The sequence below is a fragment of the Malaclemys terrapin genome, chromosome 2, assembly GCF_027887155.1.
Source record: "Malaclemys terrapin pileata isolate rMalTer1 chromosome 2, rMalTer1.hap1, whole genome shotgun sequence".
Classification (NCBI taxonomy): Eukaryota; Metazoa; Chordata; order Testudines; family Emydidae; genus Malaclemys; species Malaclemys terrapin.
The window spans coordinates 279,350,789-279,375,499 of NC_071506.1; the positions used below are offsets into that span (position 1 = coordinate 279,350,789).

At 44.1% G+C, this 24,711-nt stretch overlaps 1 protein-coding gene across 6 annotated transcripts in view; it reads right to left on the minus strand.

The window, feature by feature from the left end:
- The window catches only part of LOC128830854 (meiosis-specific coiled-coil domain-containing protein MEIOC-like), a 60,887-nt gene that overhangs the window by 30,554 nt on the left and 5,622 nt on the right, over nucleotides 1-24,711 (minus strand). For 3 of the 6 annotated variants that reach the window (XM_054016677.1, XM_054016682.1, XM_054016685.1), the window contains exon 2: nucleotides 9,659-9,790. In XM_054016677.1, the coding sequence (XP_053872652.1) occupies nucleotides 9,659-9,790 (132 nt within the window). Of the gene's footprint in view, nucleotides 1-9,658; nucleotides 9,791-17,099; nucleotides 17,186-17,646; nucleotides 17,694-24,711 lie in introns of those variants that run through there. The other 3 variants (XM_054016680.1, XM_054016679.1, XM_054016678.1) reach the window with 3 other exon arrangements.

Consider the following 24,711-nt stretch of genomic DNA (forward strand, 5'->3'; position numbering starts at 1 on the left):
CAAAGAGCAACTGTCATAACTATAAAGGGATGGGTAACAGCCCTCCTGTGTACAATATATAAAATCCCTCCTGGCCAGAGACATCAAAATCCTTTTACCTGTAAAGGGTTAAGAAGCTCAGGTAACCTGGCTGACACCTGACCCCAAGGACTAATAAGGGGACAAGATACTTTCAAATCTTGGGGTGGGAAGGCTTCTGTTTGTGCTTTTTGTTTTGGGTTTTGTTCACTCTTGGGACTAAGAGGGACCGGACATCAATCCATGCTCTCCAAATCTTTCTGAACAAGTCTCTCATATTTCAAACTTGTAAGTAACAGCCAGGCAAGGCATGTTAGTTTTATCTTTGTTTTCTCAACTTGTAAATGTTCCTTTTGCTAGAGGGTTTACCTCTGTTTGCTGTAACTTTGAACCTAAGGCTAGAGGGGGTTCCTCTGGGCTCTTTGAATCTGATTACCCTGTAAAGTTATTTTCCATCCTGATTTTACAGAGATGATTTTTACCTTTCTTTCTTTAATTAAAAGCCTTCTTTTTAAGAACCTGATTGATTTTTCCTTGATTTAAGATCCAAGGGGGTTGGATCTGGACTCACGAGGAACTGGTGGGGGGAAAGGAGGGGGAATGGTTAAATTCTCCTTGTTTTAAGATCCAAGGGTTTGGATCGGTGTTCACCAGGAAATTGGTGGAGAAGTCTCTCAAGGCTACCCTGGGAAGGGTTATAGTACTTGGGAGGGAGATATTCTTGGGGGGGGTTGGGGGGGGAGGTAGACAGAGTTTCCCAAATAACTCATATATAATTTGGGTGGTGGCAGCAAAAGCAGATCTAAGCTGGTAGTTAAGCTTAGAGATTTTCATGCAGGTCCCCACATCTGTATCCTAGAGTTCAGAGTGGGGAAGAAACCTTGACAGCAACAGTTGCAAAGTGTTGCTCATGTCCATTCCAGGCTAGGTATGTGCACGCTACATGCACAGTTGCTGGGGATTTTTCCTTAGTAGTATCCGTAGGGCCAGCCCAAGAACCTTCTGGAGCTCTGTGAACATGCACCGGTATAAGGGACACCACCGACTCCACACTCTCTCAGTTCCTTTTTGCAGGTATCGCCGACAAGAGGGTAGGAGAGTGGATCAGGGAATGGACATGAACAACACATCTCAAAGAACAACTGTTACGAAAAATTGTTTTTTCTTCTTCAAGTGTTTGCTCATGTCCATTCCATGCTAGGTGACTCACAAGCAGTAACCCCTGAGGTGGGCTCCAAGTTCATATATGTTCTGATTGCAAAACTGCTCTACCAAAACTAGCATTGTCACAGGCCTGTTGGGTGATGGCATAGTGGGATGCGAAGGTCTGAATCGATGACCACATCGCGGCCCTGTAGCTATCCTGGACTGGTATCTGCGCGAGGAACGCTGCTGATGAAGATTGGGGTCTTGTAGAATGAGCCATCACGATAGCTAGTGGTGGGACGTTCGCCAGCTCATAGCAAGCTTGGATGCAGGCAGTTATCCAGGATAATATTCTTTGGGATTATATAATTTATATATCTATATCTATATATATGTAATACACACACATTCTTTGGGATGACACTGGTAGACCTTTCAAACTGTTCAGCACAGCCACGAAAAGCTGTGTAGACTTGCAGAAGGGCTTAGTTCTTTCAATATAGAAGGCTAAGGCCCATCTAACATTTAAAAGTATGTAGCCGACATTCCACAGCAGTGCTGTGAGGCTTCGAAAATAAAACAGGCAGAAACATGTCCTGGTTGTTATGAACTGCAACACCACCTTTGGAAGGAAGGTCAGGTGGGGCGCAGCTGGACGTTGTCTTTGAAGAACACTGTGTATATGGGGGTTCTGATGTCAAGGCTTTGATTTTGGAGACCCTTCTGGCCGAGGTAATCACCACTAGGAAGGCAACCTTCCACAAGAAGAGTAGGAGAGAACAAGAAATTAACGGCTCAAAGGGGAGACCCGTGAACCTTGACAGGACCAGGTTTAAGTCCCATGGGGGAATCGGGGCACAAACCTGTGGGTAGATCTTTCTAAACCCTTGAGGAACCTGATCGTCATCTCATGGGAGAAGACTGATCTGCCCTGGACGAGAGGATGGAAGGTTGAGATGGCTGCCAAGTGAACCTTGACTGAAGACAGTCAGACCCTGGTGCTTCAGGTGGAGCAAATAGTCCAAGATGGACTGCAGTGACGGCTGAGATGGAGAAAGATTCCATTCAGAGGCCCACAAGTTCAGCCAAGTAGGTAGCCCTGATGGAGTGTTTCCTGCTACCTAGCAAGACTGCTGGACCTGCCCGGAGCAGGCCCACTCCTCGGAGTTTAGCCACACAGAAGCCACACCATCAGGTGTAGGGAGACGAGGTTCGGGTGAAGCAACCGACTTTGATCCTGTGAAATCAAGTCCAGACGTCATGGGAGCTCTAACAGAGTTGCTACCGAGAGGCCCAGAAGTGTGCTAAACCAATGCGTGGCCATGCCGGAGCTATCAAGATAACCTTTGCCTTGTCCCTCTTGATCTTTAGAAGGACCTTGTGAACCAAGGGGATCGGTGGAAAGGCAAACAGCAGCCTGCCCGCCTACGAGAGCAGGAAGGCATTGGACAGAGAGCCTTTGCTGTGCTTGTGCGCCGAGCAGAACCTGCGGCATTTCCTGTTCTGTCTGGTGGCAAACAGGTCCACCTGGACAGTCCCCCACCTCTGGAAGATAGCATTGACTACCTCTGGGTGAAGGGACCACTCGGGATGAATGGAAAAGGACCCGCTAAGTTGATCTGCCAACGCATTCTGTTCTCCGGGAGGATGTGCTGCCTCGAAACGGATGGTGTGGTTCACACAGAAGAAGTCCCACAGACAGAGGACCTCCTGACACAGGCCTGAGAAGCAAGCTCCCCCTTGCCTGTTGACATAAAATAATCAAGGCCGTATTGTCCATTGAGACCTGCACAACCCTGCCTGACAGCTGGGGAAAAAACACCTGGCAGGCCAAATGTATCGCCCTGAATTTAGCTCTTCCTGGGACCAGAGCCCTTTGATCCTGAGATTGCCATGGTGGGCTCACCACCCCAGTTCTGATGCGTCCATAACCAAGGTCTCTGATGGATATGGGGCAGTAAAGGGCACCCATTTCATCACCGAACACGGATCTACCCACTAAGTCAGAGATGTTAAGACAGTTGATGGGCTCATGAGAACTGAGTCCAAGTGGTGTCTGCCCAGGGAGTAGATCGATGCCAGCCACATCTGTAGGGGTCCGAGGTGTAGCCTCGCATATTGCACCACGTAAGTACACCCTGCCATGTGACCTAACAGCCTGAGGCATACCTGGGCACTCATAAGCGGGTGAGCTGTGACGCGGGCGATTAGATCTGACATAGTTCGGAATCGGGCTTCTGCTATGAAGGCCCTGGCCTGGGTAGAGACGAGCACTGCCCCTATAAGCTCTATTCTTTGCACTGGGACTAGTGTTAATTTCTGTTTGCTTACCAACAGGCCCAACGCCCGACAGGTGGCCCGTACTATGGCAACGCTGTGCTGAACCTGAGCTGGCAAATGGCCTTTGATCAGCCAATCATCGAAGTATGGGTAGATTCGTACACTTCGACGTCCCAGGTAAGCTGCAACCATCATCATATACTTTGTAAAGACCTGTGGGGAAGCTGACAGGTCGAAGGGGAATGCATTGAACTGGTAGTGGCATTGGCCCATCACAAACTGAAGAAATCTTCTGTGTCCATGGAAGATGGAAATGCGGAAATAAGCGTCCTTGAGATCGAGGGCAGCATACCACTCTCCCGGATTCAGAGAGGGAATGATGGAGGCCAGGAAGACCATGCGGAACCTCAATTTCTTGAAATATTTGTTGAGGCAACACAGATCCAGGATGGGACGCAGGCCCCCCTTGGCCTTCGGGATTATGAAATATCAGGAGTAGAACCCCTTCCCTCTCAAGTCTCGAGGAACTTCATCTACTGTTATGTATTGTAGCATGTTATGTGAAACCATGCAGTGCAGAAGGGAAACAGGCAGTCCAAAAACAAAAGGGGGGATGGATCCTGACTCAACTCTGGTATGCTGTCCTCAGACATACCCTCAAAAGGCCTGCCTGGACTCACCAGGGTATCTAATTGAGCCCGACTGGGAGGCTGAGGTGGAAGGTAGGGCCTGACGACACTTGTAGGCCTTCCCTTTCTTCTTATAGGAATCATGTCTGGAAGGCCCCGAGAATCTGTGAGGCAGTTGAGGCTGGAAATGCTTCCTGGAGGCCGGGGGTGTGTACAGGCCCAGGGAACAAAGTGTAGCCCTCGAATCTTTGAGACCATGCAGCTTGGAGTCCATCTGTTCAGAGAACAGAGTGGTGCCCTCAAAGGGGAGGTCCTGGACAAACTGCTGCACCTCACGCAAGAGGCCCGATAACTGGAGCCACATGTGCCTCATGGTAACCACGGCCATTCGCCATTGTTCTGGCCGCTGAGTTGGCCACATCCAGAGCTGCCTGTAGGGAGGCTCTGGCCACAGTCTTGCCCTCCTCCTGGATGGCGATGAACTCCTGCCTCGACTCCTGCTGCAGAGAGTTTCTGAACTTGGCCATTGAGTCCCACAAGTTAAAATCATACCCCCAAGCAACAACTGCTGGTTAGAGATATGAAGCTGGAGGCTGCCCGTGGAATAAACCTTTCTCCTGAAAAGATTCAGTCTCTTGGCCTCCTTATTCTTTGAGGTGGCACTGGGCTTCCTCTGCCTGTCCCTCTCATTTGCAGCTAACACCATGAAGGATCCCGTGGGGGGATGCAAATACAAGTACTCGAACCTGGTGGCCAGTATATAGTACTTCTTTTCTACCCATTTTGAAGTAGAGGGCAGAGAGGAAGGGGTCTGCCATAGAGTCCTGCCCCTGACTGGTCCCACAACCCCCTCATTTACCAGAAGGGCCACTCTGGAGGGAGCCACTACAGCCAAGATATCTATCAGACGGTGAATGGACTCCTTCAGCTCCTCTATCTCCAAGTTTGTGGCGACCCTCTTCAGGAGCTCCTGATGTGTCCTAAAATCATCTGGCGGGAGCAGGTTAAATAACCCTACTACCACCTCCAGTGGGGTCACTTCCGTGACCTCGGAGCCAGGGTCGGTGTCAGAGGACAAAGTAGTGGCTTGCCTACACAACTGAGTACGACCATTGGGAAGGGGGTACCAGGGGAAACCTCCACAGGTTCCAATACTACCACTGCATGGGCCAGTGTCCTGATGGCCAGGCGGCTGCCATGGGGCCAATACTGAAGTCTGGTGCGTACGACAGGTACCGGTACTACTTCTGGTGGGGCGAAGGACTCCACCTCAGACTCCGACGAGGACTCTCTTCCTGGAGACCATGGGGGGGGGGGCATGCCCAGTTTTGCCTCCAGGGGGTGCCGGGGAAGCAGTGACCAATGCCAGGTTGGGGACTGTTGTGGGGGTGGGGGCATGCAGAGCTTCCCCCTGGTAGGTGCCGCTACCGTCGGTGCCGAGAAGGAGCTCTCCACTCCTTGCACCCTTCTGTCCCTGGTAGCCCTGACAGGTATGGGACCTTGGGGGGTGGGCGGTATCAGGAGGGACAACAAGTCTTTTGCAGCCTGGAAGGCCTCTGGAGTTGAGGGGACCTGCCGGCACATGGTACCACGACCATTCCCAGGAGTGGGAGGTGGGCTCGACACAGCTCTGGGCTCGACACAGCTCTGGGGAGGACAAGTGGCCTGGTACAGGTCTCACTACGTCCACTGCTCCCCTCTCGTCTCTCTTTGGTGCCAGGGAGCGCCCTCTTTCGACACGTTGTTTCTTGTGCTTCCTCTTTGGCACTGGGGATGGAGAATGGTGCCAAAAAGAGCCCAGTGCTGGCGGTGCACTTTGCACACAGGCTGAAGTACTTGGCACCAATTTGGAGCGGCATGGCTCCAAGTCCGGTCTGAGGGCTGCCTCCATTAGCAGAGCCTTCAGGTGAATGTCTCTGTCTTTCAAAGTCCTTGGTCTGAAGCCCCTTCAGATTCCACACTTCTCCTTAACATGAGCTTCTCCGAGGCACTTCAGATAGGCCATATGTGGTCGATTACCGGCATAGGCTTGGTGCAGGATGAGCATGGCTTGAAGCCCAGAGACCAGGGCATACCCAGTCCCTGGGACAACATCCCTCTAAGACTGGAATAACTATCTGGACTACACTATATATACTAAGATGTGTAATTAAACTTACTAACTACAAAAATTATATACACTAGATCTGAGTCCAAATCACTGTTAGGAAAGCCTTGCAAAGCAAGAAGACATTCCAGACAATTAGCACAGTTCATAAAAAGGAACTGAGAGGGTATGGAGCTGGCGGCGCCCCTTATACTGGTGCATGTGCACAGGACTCCAGGGGGCGCGAGGGCCAGCCCTATGGATACCACTAAGGGGAAAATGGATGCAATCCCTAGCCCCATTGACTTCAATGTGGCCATGATTTCACCCAATCTCTCCTATCAGCTAACAGGGGGAACATATCTCTCCTTCCCCAAAAAACAAGCTCTCTTATCCTATCCAACTGGTAAAGGAAATGTAATAACAAAGCACTCTGGTGGAATACATTCTCTCTCAACGCACACCACAACAAACATTCAGCTCATTTTTAACAAGCTGTAAATACTGGGACATAATAAGAATTCTGTCCTTGGCATCACAATCAGGCCATGCATGTTTGAGGAGTCAATTTGCTCAACCATTAAGAGCCACATCCTACTCTCAGATGTGGAATCACAGTTGAAAACTAAAGGCCTTGGCTACACTTGCAGCTGTACAGCGCTGTGAGTTAAACCTGTCTTCGTACAGCTGAGTAGGGAAAGCGCTGCAGTCTGTCCACACTGACAGCTGACAGCGCACTGTCGGGGCCACATTTGCAGCGGCATTGGGAGCGGTGCATTATGGGCAGCTATCCCAGCGTTCAAGTGGCTGCAACGTGCTTTTCAAAAGGGGGGGGTGGAGCGTGGGGGAGAGAGAGTGGATTTTTAGAGCGCGGACACTGTGTCAGCACCCTGCCTTGCAAGTTCCGACCCCTCTCCCTCCTCCACCCCTCTCTCACTCACTGAAAACAAACAGAGGTGTTTGTTTTTTTCCCTTACAGACCAGATAAGCAGCCACTTGCGGAAACGGACCCCATAAGCAGCCACTCGCCGAAACAGACCCCAGCTCCCCCCCTCGCCGCCTCTCTCTTCAAGCAAACATTAGCTGTGGGCGTTCCAAAGGGAGCCCCCCTGCCTGCCTCTACTCATTCACAGCAAACAGTAGCTGTGTTTGGTTTTTTTGATAAGCAGCTCCGAGAGCCCAGAGTTCACAACCAAACAAAGAGAGGTATCACAACAAAACAAGGAGAGGAAGCTTCACTTAAAAGGATTATGGGGAGTTTCCGGAGGTCAATCACTGCGTAATAAGCTTACTCCCCATTTACACTGGAGCACCAGCATCTCAGCCACTCCGCAGCAGCTGTTATTCCTCTAGAGGAGGTGGAATACCTGCAGCGCTGTAGCCACGGAGATACAGCGCTGCAAATGCCTTGCCAGTGTGGACGGGGAGTGAGTTACAGCGCTGGGGGTGACTTTATTGAGCTGTAGCCAAGGCCTAAGAGCAGCCTTCTGTTTTTGAGACAATAGCAGCTGTTAGCACAACAGAGGCGGCCTCCCAACCACAGTGGGAGGGTAAAAGAACCCTGCTCTTTCTGAATCCCATTAATATTGTGGCAAAAGGGATTGTTAGAAGTTATGCAGGATATCCAGACTCTGCCTACCCTCTCCTGATTAAGAGGACATTGCTGTACTATATAATGGGAGAGAAGAATAAAAAGAAATAGTTAATGGAGGTTAGGTGTCCTCCCACATAAAGGTGGGGAAAAGTATGTTGGCTATTTTAATAGATATATAATGCTAAAAAACCCCTTAATTTTTGAGATTTATAAGTAACAAATTAAAATAGAGATTACTACTAAATTTCTTCACTTCACCCAAACAATTTGAAACAGTGGCTTCTGTTGCTCGAACTGCATTAAACCTGCCCTGTAATAGCACACAAGTGCCAAAACACCTTTTGTTGGCTAAATTCAGTACAGAAACCCTGTAGAGCAGGGGTCGGCAACCTTTCAGAAGTGGTGTGCTGAATCTTCATTTATTCCCTCTAATTTACAGTTTCGCGTGCCAGTAATACATTTTAACCTTTTTAGAAGATCTCTTTCTATAAGTCTATAATATATAACTAAACTATTGTTCTATGTAAAGTAAATAAGGTTTTTAAAACGTTTAAGAAGCTTCATTTAAAATTAAATTAAAATGCAGAGCCCCCCAGACCGGTGGCCAAGACCCGGGCAGTGTGAGTGCCACTGAAAATCAGCTTGTGTGCTGCCTTTGGCACGCGGGCCATAGGTTGCCTACCCCTGCTGTAGAGTTTTCTATCCTAAGAATCAGGTACTCCAACTTGTAAAGATTAGTACCCAGACAGTTTTTTATTCACAGTATCTTGGATACTATTTTAACAATACTGGGTAAAAACTTTTCACAGAAGTGTGATTTTAAGTTGACTATGTTCCTTTTCAGTTTCTAGCTCAAACGACTAAGGCAACCATTTTAATGTTATCAGAATGTAAAACAAAGGTGTGCTGCCTTTTTAAATCTGCAGAAAAATAGTTCTAGTACCTCTGTGGCCGTTGCTAACTTTCCCAGCCTGGAGCACACTAACAATGGTGAGAGTTGCCTCAGTGTTTACTGCTATTAACCCTAAGGGACAGCAGTGAAATTCACAAGAACTGTATCACTTTTACTCTACTGGCACTTGACAAACTGACCAGAAGTAGAGGCAAATAATAGAGCTATTTACTGGTCAGGAAGACCCCAAACTTAATCTGGGGGACAAGGTATGTGAGTTGAAGAGATCCTGCCCACCACAGACAGCAGCCAGGAGGATGGTAAAGTGGTAGAGTAGTGGAGACTTCCTTTCCCCACACCCACCCTTGGGGCACCTTGAAGGCTCTGGTATGGTGGTGAAAGGAAGCAAAGAATGCTCCTTTGCAGCAGCCAGAGAATTGTGGACTTCTTGTTTATGGGAAGGCGTTACATTTGTCCAACATCTACTAGCCAGAGCAAGGTAAGAAAAATAAAAATACAGACCTAACCAGATGCAGGAACATCACCTTTGTAGGACTCCCACCATTCTCTGATGCCCATCTTTCCTTAGCCTTTATAACCTGATTGCCATCAAGGATGCATAGTGTCTATTGTATTTATGATCTTTTCTATGTGGATAACAGTTAGCTGGGAAGTGGACTGAAAATAAATTAATTTCACATTGCCACTGGACATTTATCAAGTGGTAACAACTTCTTGCGACTATTTTTCAGAATATTTTGCCAAAGAAGGTCATGAGATTATCATCACTAGAGTCACTTGAGGCCAGACTAGACATGGAATTGTTGATTGCTGTAGGAATCCATGATTACTCTTCTGTATAGAGATCTTTTCCACCTCTAGCATATAAGAAACCTAAAGACACGCCATATAGGGTTTACATATACATTTCAGTCTGGAAAAAAAAAAAAAAAAAAACCCAGTAAGAGAATTCCATTTCTATTCATCTAAGCAAGCAATTACTTTGGACTCACCCGTGGCTCGTAATGACTGAGAGTGGCACTTTGTTTGACCATGTCCTCGCTGTCAGAATACAAATTCTCTTTTCCCAAGTTTGTTGCATTGCCAAATAAGCAGAAATTCAGAATCTTAAGCACAGGTGTACCCTATTTAAAGATAATTAAACATGAAAAGCAAAGGTTAGCAATTTTAACCGGAAACATCAGCATTTTAAGAAAAATAGTATGTATTATTCAGAAGGCCAAAAACTGAAACAACATTAAAAATGATTAACTTGTTATTAGTTGAGTAAATAAGGTTCAGGCAAAATGACAGTACTATATTCCAATCCAAGCCTTGAAAAATCCACTAGTCCAGCACAAATTGGAAAATTTCCCTGACAATTACCATAACTTCCTGCAGAATTTACAATTTCATTAAAAAGAAAAGGATACCTTCCAAATGCAAACAGAAGTTAGTAAGGAAGTTAGTAAGGCAGCACCACACTGGTTTAAGTTTTCAGGCAGACATTCCCAGTGTCTCCCTGGCTTCTCAGAGCTTCTGCAAGATGCAGAAGAGTGAAAATTGACTAGGTTTGTCAGTTTTCATCGACATGATGTCAGTGATTTCAGTGTCATTCACCAACAAACAGCAAGTGGGTAAACTGAAGTCTAATTTCAAAAGGATGAACTCAGTGATATTAGACTTCCAAGTGCTGTAATTAAATAAAGACAGCAGTCTACTGAAGAATAACTTGGGCAATATTTAAAAGCTTCACATTAGTCAGATTTTTTTTTTACAAAACATCAACATTTGTAGGACCTAAAGGGCCACAAAAATAGTTCAGCATTAACAATATCCCAAGAAAAAAATGAAATCTGTATCATATGCTAGTCATAGAATCTCAGGGATGGAAGGGACCTCAGGAGGTCATCTAGTCCAATCCCCTGCTCAAAGCAGGATCAATCCCCAACTAAATCATCCCAGCCAGGGCTTTGCCAAGCCTGACCTTAAAAACCTCTAAGGAAGGAGGTTCCACCACCCCCCTAGGTAACCCATTCCAGTGCTTTACCATCCTCCTAGTGAAACAGTTTTTCCTAATATCCAACCTAAACCTCCCCCACTGCAACTTGAGACCATTACTCCTTGTTCTGTCATCGGGTACCACTGAGAACACTCTAGATCCATCCTCTTTCGAACCTCCTTTCAGGTAGTTGAAAGCCGCTATCAAATCCCCACTCATTCTTCTCTTCTGCAGACTAAACAATCCCAGTTCCCTCAGCCTCTCCTCAGAAGTCAGCTTTGAACCATTTCACAGCCAGTTTTGAACTTTCAAATGAAGATTCCCAACAAACAAGATTTCCCAGCGTAACAGTTTGGCTCTTGGAGAATGGGTGGAAAAAATTAGCGTGGGCCATATGTACATTTATAAAAGATAGAGTGTAAACTCTGCAATTATCAGCAATGAGTTTCAGTACAATTCATAGCTCAATTTATTATAGAAGTAGGACTTCTCAGTGAAGACTAAACAGGCTCAACCACAGAAGGTGACTATTAATTTGCCTCTATGCAGCCCTCTAATTTAAGTTTGCATGCTTGCCATTTCTCCAGCTTCATCCGTCTCTTGGGTTTGATTCAGTAGAACAATGTCCACTAAAAATCCCTTGGAAAAGTGAAACTCTTAGGATTTATCTTCACTGACAGATTTTTGTTTAAAGCAGGATAACAAATGTTATCGCACTGTAAAATCCTAAGTGAAGACAAGTCATTTGTAGTGTTTATGCCAATGTCAGCACTATAACTCGGATGGTGGTTGACCTTGCCTACTGTCTCTCAAGCTAAAACTAAGGTCTTGTCTACACTTGAAAGTTAATTTGGATTAAGGTAGGGTGTGAATTTACAGTGCAACAGCTGTTCAACTAAACAGAATGAGTGTCTACACATGGAGTTATTCAGGACAGTTAATCAGGAACAGATGAGTTTTCACAAGAGCCATTAAAAGTTTGTTAGCCTATTCTAAAGGCTGATTCATTCAAGCTTTCAAAACTAGATTAAGGCCATGTCTACACTATAGATCTTACAGCGGCACCGCTGTACTTATACAACTGCACCGCTGTAATATTTTCCGTATAGCCACTCTATGTCAAAGGGAGACAGCTCTCCCATTGACATAATTAAACCACCCCTAATGGGAGAGAGCATCTCCCGCCAACATAGTGCTGTCCACATTGGTGCTTCTATCAGTGTAATTTTTCCAGTTATACAGACAAAAGGGCTAGTGTAGACACAGGAAAAGACAAAAAAGTGAAAGGTTTCAAAAGACGTTTCTTCTCTCCACACTTTTCTTACATACAGATCATTAAGAGGATAATTATTTTATAATCATTTTCTTTTGACTAATTTTATTCCATTTCAATTCCTCTGTTGATTGGTATTTTCGATATACCCAAAACAAATAATTTACTGAAGCATTCTCTCCATTAAACTGCCTCCCACAGTTCCCAGTGTGGGCAGACAAGTTGCCCCACAACACCCTGTAAATGGGAACACAGAGCCATGTAGCAAGTTGTGGTGCTAGCAGTCTTGAGATTTGCTCCCAGATAGATGTATTGTCTGTCATGGCCAGATACAGCACAAGTGTAGACACAAGGAGTGACAGCATAATATGTGTGTGGGTGCACTCTCATGGGTTAGGTTACCACTAGTTAATTAACCTGTGATATCGTCACTGCATGCCTACCACAGGGTAAGCAAAGACCTTACTGATCTGTTAAATAACGTGTATAGGATCAATATGGCTCAGCTATTAGCACATTCATCTGTGTGTAGAAATAGACTCACTGAAAAAGACCCAACAGTTAATCTAATATATCACTACATCTATCACATTGTATTATACTGGATATTTCACAGTAATACAAAAGAAACAATAATGCATCTGACCAGGTATGCAATTATAAAGTGGGGAGGGGTAAGCCTTCTATGGCAAGCAGTTTATGTCCTAGAACAGGAGGCAACTGGGGAGCATTTCAAATCACTGGGGAACTCCATGACGCCACATATGTAGGTAGGTGTCCAAGTAAAAGTTAAAGTCTATGGCAGCTTTTTGAAAAGATTATGGAACCACCTTTGTGTCCTAGCCAACATTCCCTCTCTCAATAGAATAGATTTTCAATGACCACAGCTTTCTCTGAGCTGTTGCTGAGCACTTAATGGCTAATATGCATGCACACTCATTGCACTAGCAGTAAATAATTCACTGTTTGAAACGCATGTTGGGATACCTTAAGTATAGAAGGTGCTTCCATTATAGCTTTGACAGAAGCAAATGCTTTAGTTACAGGAAAAATGACAGCTTGCATTTTGTTTGACTAATTTTTAAAAATTCATGTTTCTTACAAAGCACCTTTAATAATATCCCCTGAATTATTTTAAATTTATTTAAAAAAAATTTTAATTAAGTGTTTATCTTCTTCCTCTGCTATTGTTTAGAAGGATTTCTCCCATCCCCATCCACACTTCTGCTACTGGTTCTGGTTCTTCAGTAGCAGCAACATTGAGGCAAAGTCTCTTAACTTAAAAAAAATTCTTGGATTTATAGTCATGCCAGGAGAGAAAAACCTCCTTCTTTTGCCCTCTGCCCAATTGCATCTGCTCTCCAGTCACATGGAGAGGATAGGGGCCTCCTTCTCCCCTACAGCTAAGTGCCTCTTCTGATCTGAATGGAAGGGTGGGGAAGCATATGCCTCAGGTAGTACTAGGTGATCTCCAGACCCTTAACAGGGTTTGAGAGTGATGGATGCCCCACCAACACTTGTTCATCCCCATCTGACCCCTGTATAGAAAAAATATTCACTAACTCCAAGACTCCAATTGCTTCCTCAGTCAGTACATGGGTCTAGGGAGGGAAGTCATCAGTACCCCACCCCAGGTTTTAAGTCACTCCCAAGTTCTATGCAGGGATCCAGGCAAGTACTCTCTATCCCCTACCTAAGGCATTACCCGTAACTATAATAGATATAAAATTTTTCAGACAGAAGAATGATTTTCAAGTTGACAGTATCCTTTTAAGGTTGCTAAATGATTTCATTATACCAGTTTCCCCTACCTAAGGCACAAAAAGACTCTCTTTGGGATGAAAGCAATCTACGCTTTGGCTCAGTCAAAAGGTGAATGTTTTTGTGGAAATTCATTGGGCTATTTTTGAGTTACCTGAGATATGTATGTGTGGGGAAGGCAGGGAAAAACCAATTTCCCATTATCTTCTTGCATGCTTTAAAAAAAACCACCAAAATTCTGAAACCTCAAATTTAGCCAGTAAATAATCCTCACTGATGAATGGGAATTTGTCTAACAATGTAATTTTCAAATAGTCACTATATTAAGATTTGAAGGAGTTCTAGCATGCACATAGATACATGCTTTACTATGCCTTTCTAGTCAGATGCAGTGTGTATGTGGGTGCCACTACAGAGAAGTGTAAAAATTTCACTAGTTCTGGGGCTCTGCACATCAGAATATATCTAGGCCTCCAGAGAATAGGCAATTTGAAATAAACACTTTGAGGTGACATGAGAAAGGTTGCCAATCCTCTTACCATGCTATCTGAAGTCCAGGAGTGAAGGCCAAATTCTACAATTCAGGTAATGTGGAAAAGGCACTGAAAAGTCTGAGTATCAGAGGGGTAGCCGTGTTAGTCTGAATCTGTAAAAAGCAACAGAGGGTCCTGTGGCACCTTTGAGACTAACAGAAGTACTGGGAGCATAAGCTTTGATGCATCTGAAGAAGTGAGGTTCTGACCCACGAAAGCTTATGCTCCCAGTACCTCTGTTAGTCTCTGTTGCTTTTTGAAAAGTCTGAGGGATTCTCTTCCTTCTCAAACCACCTACTTTGAACCTCCTTCACTCTGGAGGCCCATTCTGGGTTGCAAAGCCACAGAGCATAAAAAATTGGAAAAAATGACTGGGGAACAGAGGTCTCCAATCCACACCCTGGCTAACAACACACCAGTACTTCTGAAGTATGCACTACTATAGTACTTTTCCTAATAAAGATTAAAAAATAAAAAAAATAAATACAGAAACATGAATGCAACTTTAATGTTGCAGATTCAAAACTCAGACAACAAGAAATGCAAATGTTAAAGCTCTCTTGGCAACATTAATGTATGTGCAATGTGAGCAAATAAATGTGGTCATCAGAACCTTAATTTTGTTATTGCCATCTGTCAAATTCACAGCCTTAGTACTTAAAATACAGTAAAATTAAACTAAATTAAAATGAAAATAGATTACAGATAAGGGCCTTGTTTCTACACCAATTTTTTCCAATCTTTTGGAATCAGACATGCTCCCAAATACCTTCAAGAAAAAGAAACAATCTACAAATTACACCTATTGCCTGATGCCACAAAACCTCTGTACACAGAAGTACCATTTATATAAATAGCTGTTCCGGATGCAAAGAGTTTGGAGGATCTTGCCCCTGCTTTCAAGTTTTGGAAGCCAGTCTTTGTATAATGAATTATAAATTATTTCATAATAGTACTAAAGGGACCCAAAGTGCAGAACAGTCTTGCTGACAAAGATTATTTTACTACTGTTCAGGACTTTATAGCTCTGCTCTCTGATTATTAAAACATAACAAGTATTCCTTACTTTCAAAAACTCTTCATGAAGCATTCATATAACGTTGTCACGTATTAGAATAGTCTGCAAAATTCAGTTTAAAAGAATCTTTTCCAAAAGGCTCTGACTCAAATTATGGTAGGTGTCTATTCAAGAATATTTCATTTAAGAGAGGGATAGGGTAATAGACAACTTTTATTGGCCCTATCAATAGGGAAACCATACAATTCCTAACATTCCTAAGTGGCCAAACCACTGATAAAACATTTAATAACAGTCATTCATTGCAGGATCTATTGAAAGGTAATGAAGCTTGATATCAGCTAACTACACTTCCCTTCACCTTTTAATTCATACCTCTCTCACAATCCATTGTCTTCTGGTAGAGCAGGGAAACAGGAGGGACTATTAAACACAAGTTTGGTAAAAAACAACTCTGACCCACTAAAATGTCAACAAAACCAAGTCAGTTTAAGTGGGTTTCAATATTTTTATAAATCACACATTACAGATCATAAGATAACCCTTTCAAAAATATTTCTTAAAAGGGACACAGTACACAACCAACAAACCTGCCATTTTAAAAAATGAAGGTAAAAGTGAAGTTACCAAATATTGTTCCAAAAGTTTTATTTAAAATAAAAATGATGATTTGGGCACTATTTAATACCTTTTAAAATTCCATTTTTTGTCCTTCAAAATATATTCTCACTTTTAAATAGGCTAACAGATACTTATAAAAATATTCCTAACACATTAAGAAATTGACTGTGATTGAATATCTCAAAAGGAGCTAACTGCAACAAGCCAATGTTTGTTATCAAGTAAGAGAACTCTCCCCTGACCTGTGCCAAGATTTAAATGTACTCGGTAGCTCATTATTACATTCATATAAGGATTTATTTCTTATTTATATTAGCCTACTGTAATTAGATTCAGAAACTGCTTCCCTCTGTCAGCAATTTTTTAAATTCCTACAGCAGGGAAACCCAGATGAAGGTCTCAAAAAATCGCAGATTGAGGTAAAACATTGTGTTATGATATTTAACAATACAAGCCATAAAATACAGAAATGAGAAGGAAAATTATCTAGCTGGAAAGTTACTAAACTGTTCAGAGTTAGTTTGATTAGAGTGAAGGGGTGATAGATGGTGATCCCTAGCTGTCCTCCCTACTAATAAATTTGTCTTTTTCCCTAATAGAAGGCTCCTTTGAATGACCAATAACATACAACTGCAGTTTGGAGTCTTGGGCTTTTGTGATAAGTGTTTATAATAGCAATTTCAGTGGTGATTTGTAAAGGTTGGTCACAGCCAGGCAACTAGGTAATCACAGCTTCTTCTAAGTATCAGAGGGGTAGCCGTGTTAGTCTGAATCTGTAAAAAGCAACAGAGGGTCCTGTGGCACCTTTGAGACTAACAGAAGTACTGGGAGCATAAGCTTTCGTGGGTAAGAACCTCACTTCTTCAGATGCTTGCATCTGAAGAAGTGAGGTTCGTACCCACGAAAGCTTATGCTCCCAGTACTTCTGTTAGTCTCAAAGGTGCCACAGGACCCTCTGTAGCTTCTTCTAAGCATGCCACCAATCTAGCTGCTTTAGAAAATATTCTGCAAGCAAAAATTGCTTTGTTAAACTGTATTTTCCACTCACTACAACAGCCGTATTCATACAGTCTCCAAACATCCCCCTGATCTAGACAATGCATATATCACTGAATTTCAGGTGTGAGAATCAACTTCCACCAAAATAAACCTGCACAAACGTTACCACCAGCCGTTCCCTGAGTGCGTTCCTCCCACCGACACAAGCCACGGGAGAAGCAAAAGCAGCAGAGGTTTTAAAACATACCAACCATACGCACTACAGCACCAGCTGATCCCCGTGCCATGAAGTCTAGTGGCGTAGTCTTGTACCTTGCTGAACCTGGGCTGCTGAACCTCGTCCACCTCCCCTAAACACCGCTGCCATGGGACACACGCACACTACACACCACAGTACTCCTTGCATACAGAAACTGTTGCCAGGCTATGGCCAGCGTCTCTTCTCCACCCACTGAAGCAGCCCAATACACAAACAGGGCAGCGAGGCAGGCAGGGGCTTGGTCTGTGCGCAGCGAAAAGGCCCCTAGTATGAATTCAGAAGATAAACTAGCAACATTAGCACTAAGCACTCACTCCTCACGGCTTGCCCTAGACAGAGTCGCTGCTAATCTGCACCTACTGAGAGAAACACTGTGAACTGCCTGCCCTTTGATGTCACCCCCCCCCCCCAGCCCCTTCAAACACTTTCCCCCGTTTAAATGCATCTCCTGCAGCAACAGCAATCCCCTCTTCTGAACAAGGATTTCAGCTTGCCCAAGGCCCTGCTACAGGAGTAAAAGAAACACCGAGCTTACATTTTCGTTCCTCTTGCTATACAACCATTCTCAACCCTGTCATGTGTGATGTCACTGTAGTACCAGTATGTGGAAGTACTATGGGAATTGTAGTCTTCTCCCTATTGTGTAATAGCTACAAAGTACAGGGCTCAAGGTAATGTACTGCAAATGTGAGAGCCCTAGAAACAGCCTCCTTACTACAGAGGATTATCCGAGCTGCCTGGGGGAAAAAAACTAAAATCTAAACCGATATGGGCCGGTGGAAAAGGGAGAAGTGCTGCAAAACTTAATTCTTCCTCCATTCCCCACTTGGGATGAAGCAATTTTATGATGATCACATGCTTTCAACAGTGATCTAAATTGTCCTCAGAACTAGGTTGACCAGATAGCAAGTGTGAAAAATTGGGATAGGGGGTGGGGGGTGATAGGTGCCTATATAAAGCAAAGCCCCAAATATCAGGATTGTCCCTATAAAATCAGGACATCTGTCACCCTAGTCAGAACACATCAGTCATTGGGAAAGTCTTACTAGCTGAGGGATTTAATTAGGATTTCATTATTTTAACTTTAATGGAGTACAAGAGTTCTTATCATAAAGTCCCATATATTACTGGGTTGGGGGGAGTAATTCTCCATGAAGAAGCAATTCACTGACCAAAGTGTTATGTTTGTTATGGTGAGTGTGACAGACAAAGAAGAAAAAAGACTATTTCCTCCACAAAGAAGTTAGTCCAGTAAAAGATATTGCCTCACCCACGTCTCTCTGTTTCTGACACGGAGAGTCATGGTTTGTGTCACCCTAGCCAGCCCACTATTGAGTAAGACTTGAACAGGTGCCTGGCATTAAATGAGGACATTGATATAATAGGCAGTGCAGAAACTTAGTGGAATGAGAAAAATCAGTGGGATACGGTAATACCAGAGGACAAAATATATAGGAATGACTGGGTGGGACAGTGGCACTATGTTAAAAAAAGTATAGAGTCAAATAATGTAAAAATGTTAAATGATTCAAACTGTACCATAGAATCTCTATGGATAGAAATTCCATGCTTGAATAATAAGAGCATAGCAATAGTAATATACTACTGACCACCTGACCAGGATGGTGACAGTGACTGAAATGCTAAGGGAGGTTAGAGAGGCTATAAAAACTAGAGAACACAATGGGTGATTTCAACCAGGGCCGGCTCCAGGCACCAGCCCACCAAGCATGTGGTTGGGGCGGCGCCTGGAGGGGGGCGGCGCGGTGGGGCACTCCGGCCCGAGAGCGGGGCCGTGACTGGGCTCGCCGCTCTCCCCGCGGTGCTCCGGGCGCCGGGGAGAGCGGAGCCAGAACGGGCTCGCCACCCTCCCCCCGGCGCTCCGGCCGGTCAGGGAGAGCGGAGAGCCGCGGCGGGCTCGCCGCCCTCCCCCCAGCGCTCTGGCCGCCGCGGGCTCTCCGCCCTGCTCCCGGCGCTCTGGCTGCCAGGGAGAGCGGAGAGCCCCAGTCGGGCTCTCCGCCCTGCTCCCGGCACTCTGACCGCTGGGGGCTCTCTGCCCTCCTCCCGGCGCTCTGGCCGCTGGGGAGAGCGGAGAGCCCCAGCCGGGCTCTCCGCCCTGCTCCCGGCGCTCTGGCCACCGCGGAGAGCACCGGCCGGGCTCTCCGCTCTCCCCCCGGCGCTATGGCTGCTGCGGAGAGCCCCGGCCGGGCTCACCGCCCTGCTCCCGGCACTCTGGCGGCCAGGGAGAGCGGAGCCGCGGTGGGCTCGCAGCCCTCCCCCCGGTGCTTCGGCCCGGTCGGGGATTGCGGGCCCGCGGCCGGGCTCGGCACCCTCCCCTGCCATGCGGGGGGGGGGGCGGCAGGTGGCTTTTTCGCCTAGGGCGGCAAAAAAGCCAGAGCCGGCCCTGATTTCAACTGTTCTCATGCCGACGAGGTAAATGTCACCTCAGGCGTGATGCAGCAATAAAACTTCCAGACACTATGAGTGACTGCTTCTTGGAGCTCCTAGTCATTGAACCCACAAGGAGAGAGGCAATTCTTGATTTAGGCCTCAGTTGAGCACAGGATCTGGTCCAAGAGGTTAACTATAGCTGAACCACGCATTAATAGCAACCATAATGTAATTAAAAGTAGCAGCCTTGTAAGGGAGAAAACACTAAAAGACACCCCGTATCACAGTAACATTTAACTTTAGAAAGGGGAACTACAAAAGAATGAGGAGGCTAGTTAGACTGAAATTAAAAAGAGTCGTCAGAAGAGTAAAATGCCTGCAAGCAGCACGGCGAATACTTTAAAAAACCATAATAGAGGCCCAGATTAAATGTATACCCCAAATAAAAAAAAAAGACAGTATGAGCACCAAAAGAATGCCACCAGGGCTAAACAGCAGAATAATGGAGGCCATTGGAAGTCAAATCCTAATGAGGAAAATAGGAAGGAGGATCACTCATTCTGGCAAGTAAAACGTAAAAGTATAATAAGGCAGGCCATGAAAACATTGGAGAAGCAACTTGCTAAAGACGTAAAAAACTAACAGTAATTTTTTTTTTTTCAAGTACAGAAGCACGAAGCCTGACAACAAGCAACGGGGCCACTAGATGACAAAGGTGTTAAAGAAGTACTTGAGAAGACAAGACCATCGTAGAGAAACTAAATTAATTATTTGCATTGGTCATCACTGAAGAGGATGTGAGGGAGATACCTTCATCAGAGCTAGGTTTTGGGTGACAAATCAGCTATTCCAAATACTATCCCAAATTGTTGCCTCAATAGAAGAGGTTTTCCAACAAATTGATAAACTTAACAGTAATAGCAAAAAAACCGAGGAGTCCTTGTGGCACCTTAGAGACGAACAAATTTATTTGGGCATAAGCTTTCATGGGCTAGAACCCACTTCATCAGATGTATGAAGTTAAAGATACAGGAGCAGGTATAAATACATGACCCAACCACTCCCAGTCTTTATTCAGGCCTAATCTGATGATATCTAGTTTGCAAATTAATTCCAGTTCTGCAGCTTCACGTTGGAGTCTGTTTTTGAAGTTTTTTTGTTGCAGAATTGCCACTTTGAGGTCTGTTATTGAGTGACCAGAGAGACTGAAGTGTTCTCCTATTGGTTTTTGAATATTATGTTTCCTATGGTGCCACAAGGACTCCTCGTTTTTTTTGCTATACAGACTAACACGGCAACCACTGAAACCTGTTAACAGTAATAAGTCACCAACACCAGATGGCATTCACCCAAGAATTCTGGAGGAACTCAAATATGAAATTGCAGAACTACTAACTATTGTATGTAATCTATCACTAAAATCAGTCTCTGTACCAGATGACTGGGAGGTTAGCTAATATAATACCAATTTTTAAAAATAACTTGAGAGGAGATCCTGACAATTACAGTCCAGTGAGCCTAACTTCAGTACTGAGCAAACTGGTAGAAACTATAGTAAAGAACAGAATTTTCAGACACCTAAATAAACATGATTTATTGGGGAAAAGTCAACACAGCTTTTGTAAAGGGAAGTTATGCTTCACCAATCTACTAGAATTCTTTGAGGGAGTCAACAAGCATGGGGATACGGGTGATCCAGTCATAGAATACCAGGGTTGGAAGGGACCTCAGAAGGTCATCTAGTCCAATCCCCTGCTAAAGCAGGACCAACCCCCAGACAGATTTTTGTCACAGATCCCTAAATGACCCCCTGAAGAATTGAACTCACAACGCTGGGTTTAGCAGGCCAATGTTCAAACCACTGAACTATCCCTCACCCAATATAATGTACTTGGATTTTCAGAAAGCCTTTGACAAGGTCCCTCACCAAAGGCTCTTAAGGAAACTAAGTAGCCACTGGATAAGAGGGAAGGCCATCTCATGGATCAGTAACTGGTTGAAAGACTGGAAACAAAGGGTAGGAATAAATGGTCCATTTTCACAATGCAGAGAGGTGAACAATGGGGTCCCACAAGGATCTGTGGGACCTGTACTGTTCAACATATTCATTAATGATCTGGAAAAGGGGGTGAACAGTGAAGTGGCAATGTTTCCAGACAATAAAAAATTATCAAGACAGTTAAATCCAAAGCAGACTGTCAAGAATTAGCAGCATCTCACAAAACTGGGTGACTGAGTGGCAACAACATGGCAGATGAAATTCAGTGTTGATAAGTGCAAAGAAATGCACATCAGAAAAAATAATCCCAATTATACATATATATAATGATGGGTACTAAATAAGCTGTTACCCCTTAAGGGGGGAGAGGGGGCGGGAGGGTGTTGAAGTTGTATGGATAGTTCTCTGAAAACATATGCCCAATGCACAGCAGTGGTCAAAAAGGCAACAATGTTAGGAACTACTAGGGATGGGACAGAAAACATCTTAATGCCAATGTATAAATCACGGTGTGCCTATACCCTGAATACTGTCCAGTTCTAGTTGCCCCATCTCAAAAAGGATATTGTGGAACTGGAAAAGGTTAACAGAAGGGCAAAAACATGATCAAGGGTATACGGAACAGCTTCCATATGAGGAGTGACTAAAAAGATTGGGGTATTCAGCTTAGAAAAGGGATAACTAAGGGGGGGATATGATAGAGATCTATAAAATCATGAATGGAAAAAGTGGATAGAGAAGTGTTATTTACCCACAAAACATAACCCAGGGTCAACCAATTAAATGAATAGGCAGCAGGTTTAATACAAATAAGAGGAAGTACTTTTTCACACAACCAACCTGTGGAACTCATTGCCAAGGGATGATGTGATAGCCAAAAGTACAACAAGGTTCAAAAAAAGAACTGGATAAGTTCATGAAATATATGTTCTTATAATAGCCATTGATGGACCTAAGAACGGCCATACTGGGTCAAATCAAAGGTCTGTCTAGTCCAGTATCTTGTCTTCCAACAGTGGCCAATGCCAGGTGCTTCAGAGGAAATGAACAGAACAGATAATTATCAAGTGATCCATCCCTCGATTAGCCAAGATGGTCAAGGACGCAACCCCATGCTCAGGGTGACCCTATACCTCTGACTACCAGAAGCCAAGAGTGGAAGACAGGAGTAGATCACTCCATAATTACCCTGTTCTGTACATTGCCCTTGAAACTCTGGTATGGGCCAATGTCGAAGACAGGATACTGGGCACGATGGACCATGGTCTGACCCAGTATGGCAGTTCTTAAGTTAGAAGCTGAAGGGGTTGGTTGACTTTTCACAATTGCACACCATACCAAACACTCCACTATATATGGCAACTTGAAGCTGAATTAGCATGTTATTTTCTATGTACGGTTAGCAGTCCAGGAGGCAATAGATAATTTCTGTTCTTAATAACAAACTTTGGCAGCATCTACACTAACAAGTGTGATGCCATTTTTCAGCAATAGTGCATCTGCACCAATATAAACACTAGTGTAGATCACACTTGAGTGTTTCCAGCTTTGTGCCCTGAACCCATGGTCTGACCAAGAATTCATAGATTGTCAGGCCAAAAAGAACCATTGTGATTACTAGTCTTACCGCCTGTATAATACAGGCCTTATGACTTCCCTGAATTAATTGCTGTTTGAACTAGAGCTTACATTTTAGGAAAAAAAATCCAATTGTGATTTAAATATTGCTACTGATGGAGAATCCACCACAGCCCTTGGTAAGTTGTTCCAGTGGCTTATTAGCCTTACTATGAAAAAAACTGCACCTTATTCATTATTTACTGTGTATTACTGTAGCTCTTAGGAGCCCTAATTCCAGTCTAAATTTGTCCAGGTTCAACTTGTTATACTTTTGTCTACTAGATTGTCCATGATCAAATTTCTGTTCCCCATGTAGGCACTTATAGACTGTGATTTAAGTCACTCCTTAATCTTCTCTTTGCTCAACTAAACTGACTGAGTTCCTGGAGTCTATCATTATACAGCATTTTTTCCAATCTTTTAATTATTTTGGTGGCTCTTCTCTGAACTCTCTCCAATTTATCAACATCTTTTTTGAGTTGACACCTACACGTGGCAGGCGCACAAGCGCCAAATATTGAGGTAATATAACCTCACTACTCCTTGTCATGATTCCCATTTACACATCCAAGGATCACATTAGCCCTTTTGACCATGGTATTACAGTAGGCACTCACATTCCTCTCAGTGGTATGAGCATTGGCCTGCTAAACCCAGAGTTGTGAGTTCAATCCTTGAGGGGGCCATTTAGGGATCTGGGGCCAAAATCTGTCTGGGGGTTGGACTAGATGACCTCCTGAGGTCCCTTCCAACCCTGATATTCTATGATTATCCATCATGACCCTAAACTCTTTTTCAGAGTCTCCGTCCCTCGTTCTCTAATTAGGGCCTACATTTTTTATTCCCAGATGTATACATTTACATTTGGATGTATTAAAACACATTTTATTAATTCAAGGCACAGTTCTGCAAATGCTTGAAACCAGTCTATATAGCACTTATATAGATACTAAAAAAACAAGCATTAACATAACTGGTGCAAACATGACTGCTGATGGCTACAAATAAAGTTTGACAGCAGAATTTCATACCTGTTTGACCCCTGGCAGGGAAGGGGGTGACAAAAGACCAAAACATTAATCTACTAAAAAATCTATTAATTCAAATGTCATAATTTCCACTGCATCATAGGTTTGAGAATAGCACTTCACAGAAATATAAGAAAATACACAGTCCCTGTTCTGAAGGCTTACAACTTATGTAAAAACAAAATCAAAACTTGAAACTGACAGAGCCATCAAAATGAAGTTTGAGACACTGTCGTTGACACTAAAAATGTGATAAACTTTAAATTATTATGAACAGGTGGAGAGTGTATTCCAGAGTCTGTTTTTTTAAGAGTGGATACTAGATTTATTAATAACACACAGACACTCCCCATCCCAAAACAGTATGCAAAGTCCCCTGTGGCTCTGCACAAGTAAGTAAACATAGCTGTGAAAAAATCAGTCAAGATATGCCAGCTAGTTCTACTCCACTAAGACCATAGGGAAGAAAAAAAAAATGCATGCCTGATGCAAAAGATATCTTGAACAGCAGAGAACAAACCACACTCCCACATTCTATATATAGTACGTTTTATAGAATGCA